Source organism: Tetranychus urticae, chromosome 2 (genome assembly GCF_039701765.1).
Source record: "Tetranychus urticae isolate SD_2017Ah chromosome 2, NJAU_TeUrti_SD_1.0, whole genome shotgun sequence".
NCBI lineage: Eukaryota > Metazoa > Arthropoda > Arachnida > Trombidiformes > Tetranychidae > Tetranychus > Tetranychus urticae.
In genome coordinates, this window is record NC_142959.1 from 1,198,750 (window position 1) to 1,218,695 (window position 19,946).

General features: G+C 33.3%; 7 protein-coding genes across 8 annotated transcripts; 4 read left to right on the forward strand and 3 right to left on the reverse strand.

The window, feature by feature from the left end:
* Positions 1 to 391: 391 nt before the first annotated feature.
* LOC107368717 (uncharacterized) lies at positions 392 to 2,270 on the reverse strand. Its single transcript, XM_015936588.3, has 2 exons — positions 2,027 to 2,270; positions 392 to 1,920 (listed from the first exon to the last, which is right to left on the reverse strand). The coding sequence occupies exons 1-2, from the start codon at positions 2,122 to 2,124 to the stop codon at positions 534 to 536; spliced, it is 1,485 nt and encodes a 494-aa protein (XP_015792074.2). The 5' UTR covers positions 2,125 to 2,270; the 3' UTR covers positions 392 to 533.
* Positions 2,271 to 4,718: 2,448 nt separating this feature from the next.
* Positions 4,719 to 6,542, reverse strand: LOC107368662 (uncharacterized). The gene is made up of 2 exons (XM_015936528.3): positions 5,983 to 6,542; positions 4,719 to 5,745 (listed from the first exon to the last, which is right to left on the reverse strand). The coding sequence occupies exons 1-2, from the start codon at positions 6,393 to 6,395 to the stop codon at positions 4,953 to 4,955; spliced, it is 1,206 nt and encodes a 401-aa protein (XP_015792014.2). The 5' UTR covers positions 6,396 to 6,542; the 3' UTR covers positions 4,719 to 4,952.
* A 2,982-nt stretch (positions 6,543 to 9,524) lies between these two features.
* LOC149093680 (uncharacterized) lies at positions 9,525 to 10,539 on the forward strand. The gene is made up of 3 exons (XM_089268409.1): positions 9,525 to 9,552; positions 10,094 to 10,357; positions 10,436 to 10,539. The coding sequence occupies exons 1-3, from the start codon at positions 9,525 to 9,527 to the stop codon at positions 10,522 to 10,524; spliced, it is 381 nt and encodes a 126-aa protein (XP_089124535.1). The 3' UTR covers positions 10,525 to 10,539.
* Positions 10,540 to 10,703: 164 nt separating this feature from the next.
* On the forward strand, positions 10,704 to 14,240 carry LOC107363360 (uncharacterized). Of its 2 annotated transcripts, XM_089267255.1 has the most exons (4): positions 10,704 to 12,150; positions 12,187 to 13,587; positions 13,671 to 13,799; positions 13,870 to 14,240. In XM_089267255.1, exons 1-4 carry the CDS (start codon positions 10,796 to 10,798, stop codon positions 14,024 to 14,026), a joined length of 3,042 nt encoding a protein of 1,013 aa, XP_089123381.1. In that variant the 5' UTR covers positions 10,704 to 10,795; the 3' UTR covers positions 14,027 to 14,240. The 2 variants fall into 2 exon arrangements, with proteins under 2 accessions (XP_089123381.1, XP_015786051.3); XM_015930565.3 differs by having other exon boundaries at positions 10,704 to 13,587.
* Positions 14,241 to 14,969: 729 nt separating this feature from the next.
* LOC107363524 (uncharacterized) lies at positions 14,970 to 16,885 on the reverse strand. Its single transcript, XM_089267256.1, has 3 exons — positions 16,616 to 16,885; positions 15,202 to 16,510; positions 14,970 to 15,096 (listed from the first exon to the last, which is right to left on the reverse strand). Exon 2 carries the CDS (start codon positions 16,391 to 16,393, stop codon positions 15,332 to 15,334), a length of 1,062 nt encoding a protein of 353 aa, XP_089123382.1. The 5' UTR covers positions 16,394 to 16,510; positions 16,616 to 16,885; the 3' UTR covers positions 14,970 to 15,096; positions 15,202 to 15,331.
* mRpL21 (mitochondrial ribosomal protein L21) lies at positions 16,883 to 17,739 on the forward strand. Its single transcript, XM_015930764.3, has one exon. The coding sequence runs from the start codon at positions 17,051 to 17,053 to the stop codon at positions 17,543 to 17,545; it is 495 nt and encodes a 164-aa protein (XP_015786250.2). The 5' UTR covers positions 16,883 to 17,050; the 3' UTR covers positions 17,546 to 17,739.
* On the forward strand, positions 16,883 to 19,921 carry LOC107363522 (uncharacterized). Its single transcript, XM_015930759.3, has 3 exons — positions 16,883 to 19,308; positions 19,392 to 19,520; positions 19,596 to 19,921. Exons 1-3 carry the CDS (start codon positions 17,996 to 17,998, stop codon positions 19,771 to 19,773), a joined length of 1,620 nt encoding a protein of 539 aa, XP_015786245.3. The 5' UTR covers positions 16,883 to 17,995; the 3' UTR covers positions 19,774 to 19,921.
* Positions 19,922 to 19,946: the final 25 nt, after the last annotated feature.

Genomic DNA, 19,946 nt, shown 5'->3' on the forward strand with positions numbered 1-19,946 from the left:
CCATGATGGTTTTGAATGCAAAATAAAGATGTAATATTTATCATTATATCTGAATAAAAGGAGTGCATCAAATTTTCGCATAAGGATTGTCAAACCATCAAACTTAAAAATTAATTGATGTCCAAGATAAGGAAACGCTCTGAGTTATAAGCGTCAGAACAAAAAAAGCTTTCTCTCAGAGATCATGCACATAACCTAATTTGCTTTAAAATAAACTAATTTGATCTTAACAAAATACAAATATCCGAAAAATTCATGTGATTTTGAATTGTATTTGAACAAATTTCTGATCTGTACTAATATATTAATAACAAGGCTTATCTTTGGTTTATCATTCCATACATGCATCTTTTAAAAAGCATGAGAACTCCTTAGAAAATGAAAAGTCATGATAATTTTTAACCTTTCAACTTTGACAATTTACAATATTAATTATTAGCAATTTTCAATGACAGTTTCAAGTAGAACTGTGAATCAAATAAAACAATTTAAAGTTAATTTTACAAAACTACAAAATTATGGTATTACAATTGTTACACATTACGACTGGTACGATAATACAAACCTAATAACATCATAGTTTCAACTTCTTCTTCTGATAGACTAAATTTTTCTTTAAGATGATTTTTTACTCTTTCTTCCTCAATTGAATGTTTACGAGATAAATTTTCGACTTCTTCATCTGATTGTATTCGTAAAGGAATATATTGCTCTAAAGCTTCCTTCATATTACCATCAGTCGAGCTCAGGTGACTGATTATTCCAAAAACTTGGCTAATTTTCAAAGATTTGAACTCATTTCTTATCCTTACATGCTCGTTTAAAGGTAATTTAGCAGTTCGCAATCCTTCCTTCTCAGCTTTGGCAGCTGAAACAGGCTCATTTGTTTGGGCATCAATCATTCCACCAATAATATAAATATCATCAGGATCATATTGCAGGACATTGTCGGTATCGGCAGTTAAATAGACTAATTTTTCCCTTGGAAATAAATCAAAGTAAGATTTGGAAGTAGCTTCAACTAGATAAGAGGAAGGTGAACCAAAGTCTAATTCCAACAGACGAGCCACAGGACTAGTTGGGTCAAAATTACAGAAATATAGATCAACAGGTTCACGAGATTTTCTTAAGGATCCAATACAAATTTTGATTTGAGCAGTAATGGTTAGGTGTTCTTTGAGCGTCATATGGTCGTTATAATCAAAGTCAATGACAACTTTCTGAGCATTTAAAATCTTAGATTGGGCTATTTTAGTATAAAGATGTTGACGAATCCGTTTACAAGCAGCCCAACTGCAGATTGGTGAAACGCCATGAACTCTGTAAGCAGGCTTTCCTGATTCTTCATAACATACACCAAAACCATCCTTGGGTCTTGACATGATAAATTCCCTGATTCCTGACCTTATTTCTTCGTTTTTTTCACGGCTCCTCTCTGTTCTTGCAAGTTTTTTCATGAAATTTCTTATTAAGGCAGGCCTTTTCATTTTTACCATGTAGTCAATATCATGAGCACGTAATTCTTTTGGTCTATTGCTTTCGTCCAATGCATAAAATATTTCAATTATTTTGGATGTTTTTGTTTGATATTTTTCTTCATCAGAAGAAAAACTTTCTTTTGTTAAGTTAGAAGTTAGAAGATTATACGTCTCAACCTTATGTTTTATATAAATATCTTCGTTGATGATATTATAGCTGTGATGATCCAATGTGTAGGGTAATCCTGGTATATCGGATAATTGTTTCTGCTTTTCAGTTTCCGAATCACATTTAGTATCATCGTCGTTGGCATTTGAGTGAAATTCAGCAACAAACATACTGGTTTGGTTTTCGCAAGCATTAGGCTGATTGGTTTGATGTTTCAGATGAGCTTGTAGAAGCGTCTCATTCTTGGATTTGTCAAATACGCCAGCAATGTTACTAATAAAGAAGAAACAAGAAAGTTTTATTAAGATCAAATTAGTGAGAATAATTAATGAAATAAATAAGAATTTTAGTGTTTAGATTCAAGCCAAAACAAACATACCTAGCAGCTGATGCAGACAAAACAATCATATTTGTCCCAATTGTGACTCGATTAGCATGTAGTGGTGCCCTAGAGACGATTGTCTTAATGGTAAACATCTTTAAGCACAGTTAAATTTCAAATATATGAACTATATTAACCAATTGACACAATGAATGTAAATTTCGTATAATAAACATTTGAATAATATTTGTTGTCACATGTGATTTCACATATGAGTTAAAACTGTTTTGAATGAACGGTCCCTTAATTCATGATTATGTTTACAGTGTAAAGTTTACAGTGAATTCATGTCGGAGGACCTTCATCATGAAGTTTGGAAATAAATGAGATGAAGATTGCCTCTGTAGATCCAATGAAGTCAAAATTATTAGTTTAGGTGTTATGAAAAAATTGCGATAAATGAAATACATGTAGTTTAAAATTATCATAATGAGCCTAAACACTATGAATGCAAAGGGAACCCAAATTAGTCGAATCTTTAAATTTGATTTTTTTTCAATAAAGTAAATATAATAGTATTGGCAGTTATATATTCAGCTCACTTTGTTCAATCAGATTAGCAATTGTCCTTCAAGAGAGTTATTAATAAAAAGACACAATTAACACATTTATGCAAAAAGTGACGCAAAGTGACAAAAATGGGCTTAAACGAGTGGAAATGGTTTTTATTTAAATTTAGAGTCTTGTGGTTTGTAGGGACAAGCTGACTGAATCAATTAATGCGATTTAAAAATTTCTCTGATCGGTAGTTTTCGAGTCAATCGCGGTCAAAGTTGAAACTTCGATCGCTTTTTGTACGATTATGGAAGCGTGTTTTTTCATCAAACTCATTTTACCGAGGTAACTTTAGATAACCAACCAGAAAATGGTCTTATTCTGAGAAATAAATTTTTCTTTTTTTCGTAAAACAGATAAGTTCGATCTTCATTTAAATCGACTTTTTTCAATAACCGTGAGAGTTAGAGAGCTGAAACTTAGTGTTCGTCGATAAAAACAGTTTGTCATTATCATGGATTGAATAAATTTTTTCATTCCTCAATAGTTCTCTTAGTTTTGACCATTAACCTGGAAACTTTGAGCCTTAATAGTTCGAGAATAGCAGCACCTGAAACTATCATTCTTTGGTTAAACATTGAATTTTAATGTGGTCTAAAATATATTGAAATATTATATCACTGAAGAAACTACGAAAAAAGTTATAGCATTTCATTATTTATGTTACCAGATTTTACTTGGTTTATAAAGTTAAATTGTTACTCCAACTCAAATCAATGTTAAATAGATTAGCATGGATTTTATTCGATATTCAGTCTTATACTGCTATAGCCCATAATGAAATCTATTGTTTGGCCAAAGAATGACGACTGTAGGAGTTGCCATACTCGAAATATCGAGGATCAAAGTTTTAAGGCCAATGGCCAAAATCAAGAGAACTGTCGATATATTGAAAAAATTATTTGGTCTGTGGTATGTGCAAACAACTTTAATAAACGAATAATAAGTTTCAGTTCTCTAAATCGTATGATCAAAGAAAAAAGTCGGTTTAAATGAAGATCGAACTTATCTGTTTTGCGAAAAAAAGAAAATTTTATTTCTCAAGCTAAGTCCATTTTATTGATTACCATCAAAAGTTACATTAGTTAAATCAGTTTCATGAAAAAATCTGCTTCCATAATTGTACAAAAAGCGATCAAAGTTTCAACTTTGGGAGCGATTTTCTCGAAAACTGTCCATCGAATGAGCTATTTAATAGTACTAATAGACTCAGCCTTCATGTCCCTACAAACTACACCAAGTCTCAACTCATAACTCAAATGTTCGAGTCTTTGGCGATACTCTTTGCATTTCATTTGCAAGTTTAACCAGAAAATTGTTTCATTTACCAAGAAATGGGTTAATATGAGTTTGCTTTGTTAAATAAGTTGCTACTTGTACATTTACTGCCCAAATATCACGACCCAAACATGCTAATGGAAAGCTATCGAATTGCATTGATTTACTAATTAGTCGAGGATTAAATTGGTGAATGAATGGTGACTGCAGGTTTGACCATTCTCGAGATATTGAGGTTTTAGGGCCAATGGCCAGAATCAAGAGAACTGTTGATAAATTGTTAAAAGTGTTTAAGCCCTGATGTGAGTTAACATTTGATATGGACAAATAATAAGTTTCAGCTCGTTCATTCTTACAGTTACAGAAACTGATCACTTTAACTGAAAATCGAACTAATCCGTTTTACAGAAAAAGAAAATTTTTATTTCTTACAATAAGTAAATTTTCTGGTTGATTATCAAAAGTTAAATTTGTAAAGTAAGTTATATGATCAAATCTGCGTCCGTAATTGTACAAAAGGTGATCTAAGTTTCAACTTTGACTCCGATTTTCTGGAAAACTATCATCAGATAAATTTTTGAATCGCACAAATGAGACCAGTTTCCATGCCGCTAACCTAACCTAACTTTGCAGACTAACAGGATCTAAACTTGAAGGAAAATTATTTTACCCTTTTTTGCCCATTTGTGTCAATTTGAGTTAATTTTGTTTTTTTTAGTAGCAATCCTTCAAGAGGTAGTTCCAGTTCAAGAGTAAGAACTACTTGATATGAACACATGATAGCATTGTGCAGATATCGTGTTCAATCGAACTCTAATGTTAAAGTTTTATTTATAAAATTAATCAATCTAAAAAATTAGCGTAAAAATAGTTTATTGTATTCATATGAATAATAAGTTGATGAATTCAGTTTTTGTTGATAATCTATGAATTAAATATAAAGATATCGAGTTACAATTTGATTTGTTGGTAGTATTAAAAATACGAACTGGCGATTCACGACTATGATATAAGTAGATTCATAACTTATGATCGCTAAGAGGTAGATAGATAAAGGTATTACATAATTGAGTCCAAAACGTGATAAAACTTATGGTACAGCTGGTAACGGGCGTTTAAGACTTTGCCGTTCTAAAAAATTATAAGCATAAGAAGCTTCAAATGTAGGCAATAGCAGTGGATTGAGAGGAGCTTCATATTTGTAAGGGCTTATGAAACTAGGTTCCTGATGGGTCTCAGTTTGTTGATGGTTATTCAAGTCAATCTGAGATGAATTGGGTTTATAAATTGATTTTGCTTGGGACCGTTCATGAGCTTTATAATTTGAGCAAGATTCCGAGATTTGTTGAGAAATATCAAGCAAAGGAGCAGCACTTCCATGGGCCTTTAATTTAGAGTGATGCTTTATCATTGGCCGTTTTTGATATTGATCATAAGGTAAATAAGTAACGTTGTAGTAGGATGCATCGGAAATTAAAGATGATGAGCCGAGTGTTGCCATTCTCATGGCTTCAGCAATTTCTGAATAAGTATGAGCATAAGTTGAAGGATCATTCATTAGAAGGGAACTCGAAACTTGATCATGATTGATTGCAATACCATTGGCATCCAGCTCAGCATACACCGGACTAGATAAGCAGCTTTCACCGTCATGAATATTGGAATAATGATCCATAACATCCACTTTTGAACCAATAGTGTCTGAATTGCCTCTAGTCTGTCTCCAGTATTTACTTCGCGTTGAAGTTCTGGTTGAACAGCTGAATATAACACTTTGAGGAGATTTTTCATTAATAACTGGAGCAATACAGTGCTCTGATGGTGAACAAAGCGGTGATTGTTTTAGGCAAAGATTTTTATCTTGAGAAGAGAATGGCTTCAACCTGGAAGAGAAAGAGCAAATTTATTGATTTAATATTGAGTTATATTCCAACGACTATAGGCAACACATGGAAAAGATACAAATTCAGAATCAGATAATTTATTGGCTTTAAGCTCATTGCAATTTTATGCTGAGTAAACAGCTTTTATATTATTTTCGCCTAATCTTCTGATTTTACAGTGTTTTTTGCCACCATGAATTCAGTTCTTTTCAATGTGAATAGGTTCATCTAACTTACTTTTTGATTTTAATAAAGATGATGAGTGTAAAAATGACCAAAATCAATCCAAAAACCGATATAAACAATGTTGAAGACCAAGATTCATCAGCTTTAAATTCTGGTTCAGAGGCAACAAGTTCAGATTCCATCACATCACTAAAAATATTGCAGAAATTACAATCATTCATTTTCTGATCGGGTAGAGAATGGTTTTCTTTCAAGAATTGGATAAAGTGGGGCGGCAAAGGTGGTGGAGGTGGCATCGATTCAGGAAAAGGTCCAATTTCTTCAAATAAATTACAGAAGATATCAGGACAGTCGGTGTCACTTTCATTGTTGAGCATCTCTATGGGTAAAAAAGGTGATAACACATCTTCAAAAATAAGTTTACTTGAGTTATTACTTGTGAACTCAGTCAGACTACTAGCCATATCGCCTTTTCACAGATTTAAAACAATCTAAACTAAAGACGGAATTGCCACAAAAAACAAAAATTGTCAAAAATAAATCACATAATACTTTAGATTGCCAAAAATTAAATAACTTTTGTTCAAGACAGTGTAACTTTACCAAAACCAATTCAAAATATAGTTTCCGAAAACTTTTGACCTGTATTATAGAGTCACCTGACGGATAAAATGTAAGTAACAATTACAAACTTAATATTCAGTTTATTTCAGAGACAAACGAAGAGTATCCATAGAATGATTCACTTCAAATGATAATTATGCAGATCACATGAATTGTCTGAATAAATTGATAGTTAATTGAAATTAATTAGTAATCATTTATCCGCCAAGTTCAATATCAAGTAAGTTGAAGATTCAGATTGTTACTAAAAAGACACAAACAAGATCATCACATTTGTGCAAAAATTTACAGTTTGCGAGTTCAAAGTTTAAACTTCGATCGCTTCTTGTACAATCACGGACGCAGATTTAATCATATAACTTCATTTACTGATGTAACTTTGGATAATCAACCAGAAAATGGTCTTATTTTGAGAAAAAACGTTTTATTTTCTTCGTAAAACAGATAAGTTCGATTTTCATTTGAATCGACTTTTTTTGATAACCGTGCGAGTTAGAAAGCTGAAACTAAAGGTCTATCGACAAAAATGCTTTGTTAACATAATGGATTAAATAATTTTAACAATTCTCTTGATTCTGGCCATTGGCCCTAAAACTTTGACCCTCAATATCTCGAGAATGGTCAAACCTGCAGCCACCATGCATTCACCAATTTAATCCTTTACTAATTAGTAATTCAATGCAATTCGATAGCTTTCCATTAGCGTGTTTGGGTCGTGATATTTGGGCAGTAAATGTACAAGTAACAACTTATTTAACATACTAAACTCATATTAACCCATTTCTTGGTAAATGAAACAATTTTCTGGTTAAAGCTGCGAATGAAATGCAAAGAGTGCTGCCAAAGACTCGAACATTTGGGTTATGAGTTGAGACTTGGTGGGGTTTTAAAAGGACATGCAAACTGAATCCATTGGTACTATTAAATAGCTCATTTGATGGACAGTTTTCGAGAAAATCGCTGCCAAAGTTGAAACTTCGATCGCTTTTTGTACGGTTGTGGAAGCAGATTTTTTCATGAAACTCATTTCACCGAGGTAACTTTTGGTAGTGAACCAGAAATGGGACTTATTTTGGTAAATAAAATTTTCTTTTTTTCTTAAAACAGATAAGTTCGATTTTCATTTAAATCGACTTTTTTTGATAACCCTACAATTTTGAGAGCTGAAACTTAGTGTTCGTCGATAAAAATGATTTGTTATTATCATGGGTTATATAACTTTTTCAATTCCTCAACTTATCTCTTAGTTTTGATCATTAACCTGGAAACTTTGAGCCTCAATAGTTCGAGAACAGCAGCACCTAAAACTATCATTCTTTGGCCAAACATTGAATTTTAATGTGGTCTAAAGTATATTGAAATATTATATCATTGAAGAAACTATGAAAAAAGTTATAGCATTTCATTATTTATGTTACCAGATTTTACTTGGTTTATAAAGTTAAATTGTTACTCCAACTCAAATCAATGTTAGATGAATTAGATGTATTTTATTCGATATTCAGTCTTATACTGTTATAGTCCATAATGAAATCTATTGTTTGGCCAAAGAATGACGACTGTAGGTGTTACTGTACTCGAAATATCGAGGATCAAAGTTTTAAGGCCAATGGTCAAAATCAAGAGAACTGCCGATATATTGAAAAAATTAGCCGTCTATGGTATGTGAAAACAACTTTAATAAACGAATAATAAGTTTCAGTTCTCTAAATTGTACGGTTATCAAAAAAAGTCGATTTAAAGCAGATCGAACTTATCTGTTTTGCGAAAAAAAGAAAATTTTATTTCTCAAAATAAGTCCATTTTATTGATTACCATCAAAAGTTACATTAGTTAAATCAGTTTCATGAAAAAATCTGCTTCCATAATCGTACAAAAAGCGATCGAAGTTTCAACTTTGACAGCGATTTTCTCGAAAACTGTTCATCGAATGAGCTATTTAAAAGTACTAATGGACTCAGCCTTCATGCCCCTACAAACTTCACTAAGTCTCAACTCATAACTCAAATGTTCGCGTCTTTGGCGATACTCTTTGCATTTCATTTGCAAGTTTAACCAAGAAATTGTTTCATTTACCAAGAAATGGGTTAATATGAGTTTGTTTCGTTTAATAAGCTGTTGCTTGTACATTTACTGCCCAAATATCATGACCTAAGTCCACTAATGGAAAGCTATCAAATTGCATTGAATTATTAATTAGTAAAGGATTAAATTGGTGAAAGAATGATGATACACTCAAAACGCTTGGAGACGAACACAAAATCAAAAAAGTGAAACACTTTTCACTTCGAATGAAACTAAACCGATTAGGTCTAGCTTGTTTAATCCGTTGAGTTCAAAAAGAATGAAACAAAATTCACTTGGCGTGAAACAGAGTTCAAAATGAGAGGAACATGCCTATGAGAATAGGTTGAAAATGTTAAAAGGGTGTCAGTCCCACATCAGCTGATGATGTTTTGCGAGAATTGAATTTGCCGTGCATTTAATTACTGTTGACGCCTGTCAAAAATTTGTCGATCATGTGATGAAATATATACCAAAATGTATAAGCGGACTATGAACTGACACCCTTTTAACATTTTCAACCTATTCTCATAGGCATGTTCCTCTCATTTTGAACTCTGTTTCACGCCAAGTGAATTTTGTTTCATTCTTTTTGAACTCAACGGATTAAACAAGCTAGACCTAATCGGTTTAGTTTCATTCGAAGTGAAAAGTGTTTCACTTTTTTGATTTTGTGTTCGTCTCCAAGCGTTTTGAGTGTAAGTAAATTTTCTGGTTGACTATCAAAAGTTACATTTGTAAAATGAGTTATATGATCAAATCTGCGTCCGTAATTGTACAAAAGTTGATATAAGTTTCAACTTTGACACAGATTTTCTCGAAAACTATCGATCAGATAAATTTCCCATTTGTGTTTTAGCCCATTTTTGTCAACTTGTTTTAATTTGTGCTCAAATGTGTTAACTATGTCTTTTCAGCAACAACCAGGTTTTAGTAAAAGTGATTTAAGTTGCTTTGGCTTAACCAGCTTCAAGATCATAATCATATTTTTAAACATATTTCGTCGTGTTTTAACTTTTCTTTCGCAGATTGCTGTTGTTAGCTTCGCGACTTATGTTCTCATCGACAAATCTTAACTCAAATGTTCGAGCCATTGGCAGTACTTTTTGCCTTGCGAGAAAAAAAAAGAAGAAAAAGAGCGAGTCCATTCCTTGGTAGTCGATAGTCTTTCGGAAACTGCTGATGAATTTTTAGATTGAACATGAAAATCGAGATCACAGTTATCCAATACATTAGGAACAAATTTCGGACAAGATGCTAAGGTTAGCCTTTTTTCAAAGAACTATGGACAAAAACTGACTTTCGAGTTAAGAGTAGGGACTTTGTGGGTTTCTAGTGGTATAAAACTGAGCCATTAGTGCTATTAAAAAATTTTATGGGCCTACAGAAATGATTTTACAAACATTAGATTTTATGATGAGCTATAACCTTGCAACACATCGTTGGACTGATGATTGACCTGATTTACCTTAAGCTGACCAGGAGTTTATCAAACGCAATGTTGATATAGCCGAAGCTATTGGAGGAGATGATACAAATGAATCTATTCAAATCATCAACATTGATGCCAAGGCATCGTTTGAGAAATTCAGTAGTTCAGAGTGTGGAAATTTAATCAGTGAACCAACCACTGAAACTCCCTTACAACAATATCAAAGATTAGATGCTGAGGTTTCTGTATTGGCTGACACATTGGATTATATTCAAAAGAGTCGAGAAGGCACAAGCCAAGATTTTGGTTAGTAAAGGTTTTAACGCTCAACATGAATGTTCATTTTGTTACATTTTGTTAATAGTTTTTATCTTTTGATTTCAGGTGATATTTTGGCTGACATAACTAAATTGGAGGCTAAGCTGAGATCATTTATAAATCTTTTACTTGTAAAAATCTGTTTTAGAATTTAGAATAGACCATAATTTTCCAATATTTGACTTCACAAAAGTTAATCAATCTTTTAAATAACCATTTAGTGTTGTAATAGTTTTTTGATATTTAGGATAGACCGCCAAAATATAGCTGCCATAGTAACCATGAAGGCGCGAGATGAATTCAACTTTTCCGTTGTGTTATTTTCAAACATTACTTGTACAACTGAAAGTTTGTTAGCATACAAAGATTTCACTGTTTTCAATTGTTTTATTGCTTTTTTGATTGTTTCATTATTTGTGATTTATAATGTCTAATGAAAATATCGACCCGAAATTATTTCCAACTTCTAAAAAGCGAAAACGGATATCTTTTTCAAAAAATTTGATGCTACAAGAATTGCTAAGTGATGGCTCTACGAGGATTTTTGAGGAAAAAATTAATGATGATGAAAATTGTTCATTGGTTTCGATGGCAATTGATGAATCGGACTCGATTTTCAACAAAACAGTTTATGATACCAATGAGATGGAATTATCCCTTTTGTCACCAACGGCATCTCCAACTCCATTGCAACTCTTACAACAATCTTCCCCACCATCATCTCAATCGCGCTATGAAAACTCGACACCTCAATCAATGCTTTGTAATCAAAACACTACGCTTTTTAATGAATTGCCTGCTTCTCAGGAATCACTTAAGTCACCGTCAAAGCCTTTGAAGCAACAATCGCCCATTAAAAGTCCAGTGTCATCTCCATTGATTCCAACATTGTCATTGTCAGTCCCAATAGCATCTCCACTGGTTCCAGCTTTGTCATTATCAGTCCCACTAGCATCTCCATCATTTTCATTGCCACCATCATCAATTCCTCCATCTCCATCATTTAATCAAACAATTACTCGTCATGATATTGGCGATACTCTCCATGATTCAGTTTTAGCTTTTATTGATGAAAAGTCTGATGACCAATTAACTGGTGAATGCTCCATGTCTCAATCAGTAACTCAAAACCAACAAGAAATAACTTTCAATGCTAAAACAACACATCAGACACCAGAACCTGAAGAGCAACAGATTCCTCCACAATCTAAACAGTTAGCATCTAACTCATCATTTTCTCAAGCTCAGTTGGCTCCATCATCATCATTTTCAACGCATCATTTGTCTGCTTCGTTTTCTCCATTACTTCCTCCTTCGGTTGTACAAAAAAATAACGATGCATCACCACAATTGCAACGAACATCGATCGTAAAAACACCACAACAAGCACCACAACTAACTCCACAACAAACTCCACAACAAACAATACAACAGACACCCCAGCAAACACCACAACAAACACCTCAACAAACAATACAACAAACGCCACAACAAGCACCACAACAGACACCCCAGCAAACACCACAACTAACTCCACAACAAACTCCACAACAAACAATACAACAGACACCCCAGCAAACACCACAACAAACACCTCAACAAACAACTCAACAAGCACCACAACTATCACCACAACAAACAATACAACAAGCACCACAACTATCACCACAACTATCACCACAACAAACAATACAACAAACAATACAACAAACAATACAACAGACGCCCCAGCAAACACCACAGCAAACTTCTCAACAAGCACCACAACAAATACCACAGCTAACACCACAACAAACAATACAACAAACTCCACAACAAACACCACAACAGACGCGACAACAAACACCACAACCAGCAGTACACAGAACACCTCAACTTCAACGACTAACGCCAAAACAAACCCCGCAAAAATTACTAGGATCAACACCTAAAATAGGAGTTCCTCCTCAAGCGCTGTCATTCCCATCATTATCATATTCAATGCGACCCTTATCCGATTCTCCATTATATTCTCCTTCTGCTAAACCAGATGATATAGCGGAGAAATCACAACAATTACAGAAAACATTGATGGAGACAACAACACAAGAAACTCCACAAAGGTTACAAAAGACAACACCTACATCGATATTTCATTCAACTATGCCACAAGATATTGTTGATGCAGTTCTTCAAAGTAAGGAAACGCTGAGAGAACAAACACTCCAGTATTCTTCAAAACAAACGACCCAACGAACACCTGCATCATCATTTTCACTGAGAAAATCAACTCCGTTGTCTAAATCTCTTATTCATTCAGCCATGCCAAAAGATATCGATGATGCACTACCACAAGGGGAAAATACACCGAAAGAACAGACACCTCAACAAGCTCTTGAGCAGTCAACACAACAAACACCTACTTCATCATTTTCCCCTCAAGCTTTATCCTTGGTAGCTCAATCACCATCACCATCATTTTCACTGAGACAATCAACAACTCCGTTATCTCCATCACTTTCTCCTTCAGCCATGCAACAAGATATTGGTGATACATTTTATGATTCAGTTTTGATCTACGTTGATGAAAAATCTGTCCTTCAATTGAGCTGTGAAGATTCGACACCCGAGCAATCAATGATACAATATCATCAAAGCACAACTTTTGCTGCCGATCTATTGAATGACGATTCTATCGAAGTAGATGAAGAAGAAGAAGGAGTTGATAACACTCTAAATTTCATCGACAATAGAGCTCCTTCTCCTGTCAGAAAAATGCTTAACTCGGCCTCCATCGATGCTAGATTGTGGTCGTTTATTTCAGAAATAAACGAAGATTATGCTTTACTCACCTTTTTGAGAGGAAATTTTAAAGTTTTAATCAAATTTGATTTACAAGATGAGGACAACTTGGAAGTTATCATAAATGAAATTTCATTACAAAGTCTTATCGACCAAAACATAAAAGAAAAGGGTTGGACGCAAATAAGTGATGAAGCTGTTCATTTGCTAACCAAACCAAGAGATGCAAAACTAATAAAAATTATTAAAAATTTGGCAGAAGCTCGCTTTGAGAAGTTCAAACAAGATACATGTATCACAACACCAGTAATGCTGAATGATGTTTTGAAAGGGTTGTGTAAAATTTTCAATCGCCTCGAAGCTTTGACAGTCGAATTAGCTGATTTAAGTTTAAGGCACGAATGTAAAATAACCAATGCGGACATAAATTCTTTCGAGTAAGTAACTTATTTTTACTCTTTTAAATAATTAAACTTAATATAAAATTGTTACTATAATTATGATTATTCATCCAATACAGGATCGCACTTGAAACTTATGGTTTACGATACACATTATGGGTGGTACTATGTTTGGACTTAACAGCCTATCCTGATTATCATTGTAAAGTAAAATTTGGTGTTCACAAAGCTGATTTGAAATTGTATCCGTAAGTTTTTGTAATTACTTTCATTCAAATTTAAACTAATCCAATTTTATTTTATAATCTTTCTTTGCAGCTATCATTTATTGAACCGTGCTGTTAAGAATGTATCTCCTGGTGATAGTGATTATTTGCGATCTATTATGAGGGCAACTAAAAAGTTCATCTTCGATTATCGACGTAAACATTCAATAAAATCAGTCAGAATTTCTTTTCATCATACGCACCAATGATAAATAAATTTGTTCTGGAAATCTTTTTTACCCAAAATATCATTTTCAATTTGAGACCTTTTATACTACTGGTCCTTAAACTATATGTTAAAAACTATCAGAATATTTCTAGTTCGAATATTACCGTCAATAAAATTAATTACTCCTCCTGTGTATCTCACAAAAATTAAAAAAAAATAAAGTATAATTTGATAGATGCCAATTTGTTCAACTTTAACAGACTTGTCAATGTAATAGTAATAATTCAAACAATGGTATAAATATCATCACGATCATATTGCAGGACATAATAGGGTTGCTATAAGAGGACGGCCAACCAAAGTCTGATTCCAAATGACGAGCCACAGGACTAGTTGGGTCAAAATTATAAAAATATAGATCAACAGGTTCACGAGATTTTCTTAAAGATCCAAAACAAGTTCCGCAAAAATTACTAGGATCAACACCTAAAATAGGAGTTCCTCCTCAAGCGCTGTCATTCCCATCATTATCATATTCAATGCGACCCTTATCTGATTCTCCATTATATTCTCCTTCTGCTAAACCAGAAGATATAGCGGAGAAATCACAACAATTACAGAGCACATTGATGGAGACAACAACACAAGAAACTCTACAAAGGTCACAAAAGCAAACACCTACATCGATATTTTATTCAACTATGCCACAAGATATTGTTGATGCCGTTCTTCAAAGTAAGGAAACGCTGAAAGAACAAACACTCCAGTATGCTTCAAAACAAACGACCCAACGAACACCTACATCATCATTTTCACTGAGAAAATCAACTCCGTTGTCTAAATCTCTTATTCATTCAGCCATGCCACAAGATATCGATGATCCAGTATGGAGGGTAATCTTGATACATTGGAAAATTGTTTCTGCTTTTCAGTTTCAGAATCACATTTCGTATCTTCATCGTTGGCATTTGAGTGAAATTCAGCAACTAACATTTTATTTTGGTTTTTGAAAGCATTAAGGTGATTGAGTCGATGTTTCAGATGAGCTTTAACTGCAAGCCTTCAAGACCCATCTCATTCCTGGATTTGTCAAGTACGCCAGTAATTTTACTAATAAAGAAGAAACAAGAGAGTTTTATTAAGATCGAATTAGTGAGAATAATTACTGAAATAAAAAGAATTTTAGTGTTTAGATTCAAGTCAAAACAAACATACCTAGCAGCTGATGCAGACAAAACAATCATATTTGTCCCAATTGTGACTCGATTAGCATGTAGTGGTACCCTAGAGACGATTGTCTTAATGGTAAACATCTTTAAGCACAGTTAAATTTCAAATATATGAACTATATTATCCAATCGACACAATGAATGTAAATTCTTATAATAAACATTTGAATAATATTTGTTGTCACATGTAATTTAGCAGTTCGCAATCCTTCCTTCTCAGCTTTGGCCGCTGAAACAGGCTCATTTGTTTGGGTATCAATCATTCCACCAATAATATAAATATTATCAGGATCATATTGCAGGACATTGTCGGTATCGGCAGTTAAATAGACTAATTTTTCCCTTGGAAATAAATCAAAGTAAGATTTGGAAGTAGCTTCAACTAGATAAGAGGAAGGTGGACCAAAGTCTAATTCCAATAGACGAGCCACAGGACTAGTTGGGTCAAAATTACAGAAATATAGATCAACAGGTTCACGAGATTTTCTTAAGGATCCAATACAAATTTTGATTTGAGCAGTAATGGTTAGGTGTTCTTTGAGCGTCATATGGTCGTTATAATCAAAGTCAATGACAACTTTCTGAGCATTTAAAATTTTAGATTGGGCTATTTTAGTATAAAGATGTTTACGAATCCGTTTACAAGCAGCCCAACTGCAAATTGGTGAAACGCCATGAACTCTGTAAGCAGGCTTTCCTGATTCTTCATAACATACCCCAAAACCATCCTTGGGTCTTGACATGATGGCTTCCCTGATTTCTGACCTTATTTCTTCGCTTTTTTCACGGCTCCTCTCTGTTCTTGCAAGATTTTTCATGAAATTTCTTATTAAATCAGGCCTTTTCATTTTTACCATGTAGTCAATATCATGAGCACGTAATTCTTTTGGTCTATTGCTTTCGTCCAATGAATAAAATATTTCAATTATTTTGGATGTTTTTGTTTGATATTTTTCTTCATCAGAAGAAAAACTTTCTTTTGTTAAGTTAGAAGTTAGAAGATTGTACGTCTCAACCTTATGTTTTATATAAATATCTTCGTTTATGATATTATAGCTGTGATGATCCAACGTGTAGGGTAATCCTGGTATGTTGGATAATTGTTTTTGCTTTTCAGTTTCCGAATCACATTTAGTATCATCATCGTTGACATTTGAGTGAAATTCAGCAACAAACATTCTGGTTTGGTTTTCGCAAGCATTAGGCTGATTGAGTCGATGTTTCAGATGAGCTTTAACTGCAAGCCTTCAAGACCCATCTCATTCCTGGATTTGTCAAGTACGCCAGTAATTTTACTAATAAAGAAGAAACAAGAGAGTTTTATTAAGATCGAATTAGTGAGAATAATTACTGAAATAAAAAGAATTTTAGTGTTTAGATTCAAGTCAAAACAAACATACCTAGCAGCTGATGCAGACAAAACAATCATATTTGTCCCAATTGTGACTCGATTAGCATGTAGTGGTGCCCTAGAGACGATTGTCTTAATGGTAAACATCTTTAAGCACAGTTGAATCTTAAATATATGAACTATATTATCCAATCGACACAATGAATGTAAATTCTTATAATAAACATTTAAAAAATATTTGTTGTCACATGTGATTTTACATACGAGTTACAGCTGTTTTGATTGAATGGTCCCTCAATTTCAGCATTCTGAGATCGATCATGTGTTTTTAATTAATTTTTTCTAATTAATTCAACTGTAAATTCTTTTTCTAGTACATCTACACAATTTCAACCTATTAACTAATCTTTGTGTGTGTCTAATTTGTGTAATTTTACTGAACTCAACTCTGGTTCATTTGGGTGTGATTTAACAATAGAGATAAATGGCAGTGTCTAAAGTTATAGTAAGGACTCTAAATACAGCACTACATGCGAACCCAAAAATAGTTGAATCTTCAAATTTGAAAAACTTTTTCAATAAAGTCAACACTACTATTGATGCCACCTCTCGAGATCGTCATTTTGCAGTCGTTTATATGTACAGTAAACAAAAGCTGGTAACTGAAGGCGATATGTTTTATCTTTACAAAGATGTACCTGCTAATCTTGGGGATAAAATTAAATTGGAAAAAATAATGCTAGTAGGTAATGATAAACTTACTCTGGTCGGAAGACCTTTACTGGACCGTGATTTGGTTCATGTTGAAGCAACCGTCATTGAGAAAACGCATAGTCATACATTTATGGGACTCTTGGCTAGAAAAAGATCTCACTGTTTTCGTCGTTATTATTTTCAACGGCATCCCTTAACCATTCTGCGGATAAACGAAATACGAATATGCCATAATCTGAACACAGCTCACACAGTTATCCAATAAGTCATCTTTCATTGCTAAGAAATGAGATTTTGAATGTAGCAATTAACATGTAAAATTAAAGATTGACAACTTGTTTAGTTCAACATTGATTTAGTGATTTCGATGTTATAATTCAAATATTTGATCGATTTAGGTCATAAGCTATTAAAAAGTACAATTCAAATAAAATTTACACATTGAAGGTAGAAGAATAATTAATCTGTTCGTAATTTTCTTGTAATTGACTTCACAAAAAGTTAATCAATCTTTCAAAGAACCATTTGTTAGTGTTGTAATAGTTTGTTTGTTATTTTGAATAAACCGCCAAAATAAAGCTGCCATAGTAGCCATGAAGGCGGGAGATGGGTTTAAATTTTCCGTTGCATGGTTTTCAAACAAACATTTGTTAGCATACAAAGATTTTCAATTGTTTTATTGCTTTTTTGATTGTTTCAACATTTGTGATTTATAATGTCTAGTGAAAATTTCGACCCAAAATTAGTTACAACTAATAAAAAGCGAAAACGGATATCTTTTTCAAAAAATTTATTGATGCAAGAACTTCTTAGTGATGGTTCTACAAGGATTTTTTCCGAAAAAATCAATGATGAGGAAAATTGTTCGTTAATTTCGATGGCAATTGATGAATCGGACTCAATTTTCAACAAAACAGTTTATGACACAAATGAGATGGAATTATCCCATTTATCGCAACTCTCGCAACAATTTCTTTCGCCACCAACTCGATCACCATTATCCCAATCACCATCGATCTCGGGGAGACAATCAACTCAATCACCATCACCATCACCATCATTTTCAACACAATCAACAACTCCGTTGTCTAAATCTCTTATTCATTCAGCCATACCAAGCGATATCGATGATGCAGTGCCACAAAGCAATAATACACCGAAAGAACAAACACTTCAACGAGCTCTTGTACAGGCAAAACAACAAACACCTACTTCATCATTTTCTTCTCAAGATTTATCCTTGGTAGCTCAATCACCATCACCATCATTTTCACTAAGACAATCAACAACTCCGCTATCTCCATCACTATCTCCTTCAGCCATGCAACAAGATATTGGTGATACATTTTATGATTCAGTTTTGATCTACGTTGATGAAAAATCTGTCCTTCAATTGAGCTGTGAAGATTCGACACCCGAGCAATCAATGATACAATATCATCAAAGCACAACTTTTGCTGCCGATCTATTGAATGACGATTCTATCGAAGTAGATGAAGAAGAAGAAGGAGTTGATAACACTCTAAATTTCATCGACAATAGAGCTCCTTCTCCTGTCAGAAAAATGCTTAACTCGGCCTCCATCGATGCTAGATTGTGGTCGTTTATTTCAGAAATAAACGAAGATTATGCTTTACTCACCTTTTTGAGAGGAAATTTTAAAGTTTTAATCAAATTTGATTTACAAGATGAGGACAACTTGGAAGTTATCATAAATGAAATTTCATTACAAAGTCTTATCGACCAAAACATAAAAGAAAAGGGTTGGACGCGAATAAGTGATGAAGCTGTTCATTTGCTAACCAAACCAAGAGATGCAAAACTAATAAAAATTATTAAAAATTTGGCAGAAGCTCGCTTTGAGAAATTCAAACAAGATACATGTATCACAACACCAGTGATGCTGAATGATGTTTTGAAAGGGTTGTGTAAAATTTTCAATCGCCTCGAAGCTTTGACAGTCGAATTAGCTGAGTTAAGTTTAAGGCATGAATGTAAAATAATCAATGCGGATATAACCTCTTTCGAGTAAGTAACTTATTTTTATTCTTTTAAATAATTGAACATAATATAAAATTGTTGCTATAATTATGATTATTCATCCCACACAGGATCGCACTTGAAACTTATGGTTTACGATACACATTATGGGTGGTGCTATGTTTGGACTTAACAACCTATCCTGATTATCCTTGTAAAGTAAAATTTGGTGTTCACAAAGCTGATTTGAAATTTTACCCGTAAGTTTTTGTAATCACTTTCATTCCTAATGGACTTAAACTAATCCAATTTTATTTGATGATCTTACTTTGCAGCTATCATTTATTGAACCGTGCTGTTAAGAATGTATCTACTGGTGATAGTGATTATTTACGATCTATTGTGAGGGCAACTAAAAAGTTCATCAGGGATTATCGGCATGACCATTCAAGGAAAGCCGTAAGGATGGTTTTTAATGCAAAATACACTGCTATTCAGACACTGATATATTAAGTTTGTTATATCTCAATAAAAGGAGTGCATCAATTTTATGCATAAGAATTGTCAAACCATCAAACTCATTGTTGAACTTTTTTCATATCATAACAATCATCACAATTTCAAAATTTTCAAGCAAATAAAATGTATTGAGTAAATTTAATTATTCGTTGAAACGCATTTATTAA

Excerpts from the sequence above, each read along its gene's own strand:
- LOC107363522 (XM_015930759.3), top strand. The coding sequence starts at position 17,996 with ATGTCTAGTGAAAATTTCGACCCAAAATTAGTTACAACTAATAAAAAG. Across the intron at positions 19,309-19,391 it reads GCGGATATAACCTCTTTCGA|GATCGCACTTGAAACTTATG; the intron begins GTAAGTAACTTA and ends CATCCCACACAG. Across the intron at positions 19,521-19,595 it reads GCTGATTTGAAATTTTACCC|CTATCATTTATTGAACCGTG; the intron begins GTAAGTTTTTGT and ends CTTACTTTGCAG.
- LOC107363524 (XM_089267256.1), bottom strand. The coding sequence starts at position 16,393 with ATGTTTGTTGCTGAATTTCACTCAAATGTCAACGATGATGATACTAAA.
- mRpL21 (XM_015930764.3), top strand. The coding sequence starts at position 17,051 with ATGGCAGTGTCTAAAGTTATAGTAAGGACTCTAAATACAGCACTACAT.
- LOC149093680 (XM_089268409.1), top strand. The coding sequence starts at position 9,525 with ATGTCTTTTCAGCAACAACCAGGTTTTA. Across the intron at positions 9,553-10,093 it reads TCAGCAACAACCAGGTTTTA|CTGACCAGGAGTTTATCAAA; the intron begins GTAAAAGTGATT and ends ATTTACCTTAAG. Across the intron at positions 10,358-10,435 it reads AGGCACAAGCCAAGATTTTG|GTGATATTTTGGCTGACATA; the intron begins GTTAGTAAAGGT and ends TTTTGATTTCAG.
- LOC107368717 (XM_015936588.3), bottom strand. The coding sequence starts at position 2,124 with ATGTTTACCATTAAGACAATCGTCTCTAGGGCACCACTACATGCTAAT. Across the intron at positions 1,921-2,026 it reads TTGTCTGCATCAGCTGCTAG|TAACATTGCTGGCGTATTTG; the intron begins GTATGTTTGTTT and ends CTTCTTTATTAG.
- LOC107368662 (XM_015936528.3), bottom strand. The coding sequence starts at position 6,395 with ATGGCTAGTAGTCTGACTGAGTTCACAAGTAATAACTCAAGTAAACTT. Across the intron at positions 5,746-5,982 it reads ATCTTTATTAAAATCAAAAA|GTTGAAGCCATTCTCTTCTC; the intron begins GTAAGTTAGATG and ends TTTCTCTTCCAG.
- LOC107363360 (XM_015930565.3), top strand. The coding sequence starts at position 10,796 with ATGTCTAATGAAAATATCGACCCGAAATTATTTCCAACTTCTAAAAAG. Across the intron at positions 13,588-13,670 it reads GCGGACATAAATTCTTTCGA|GATCGCACTTGAAACTTATG; the intron begins GTAAGTAACTTA and ends CATCCAATACAG. Across the intron at positions 13,800-13,869 it reads GCTGATTTGAAATTGTATCC|CTATCATTTATTGAACCGTG; the intron begins GTAAGTTTTTGT and ends CTTTCTTTGCAG.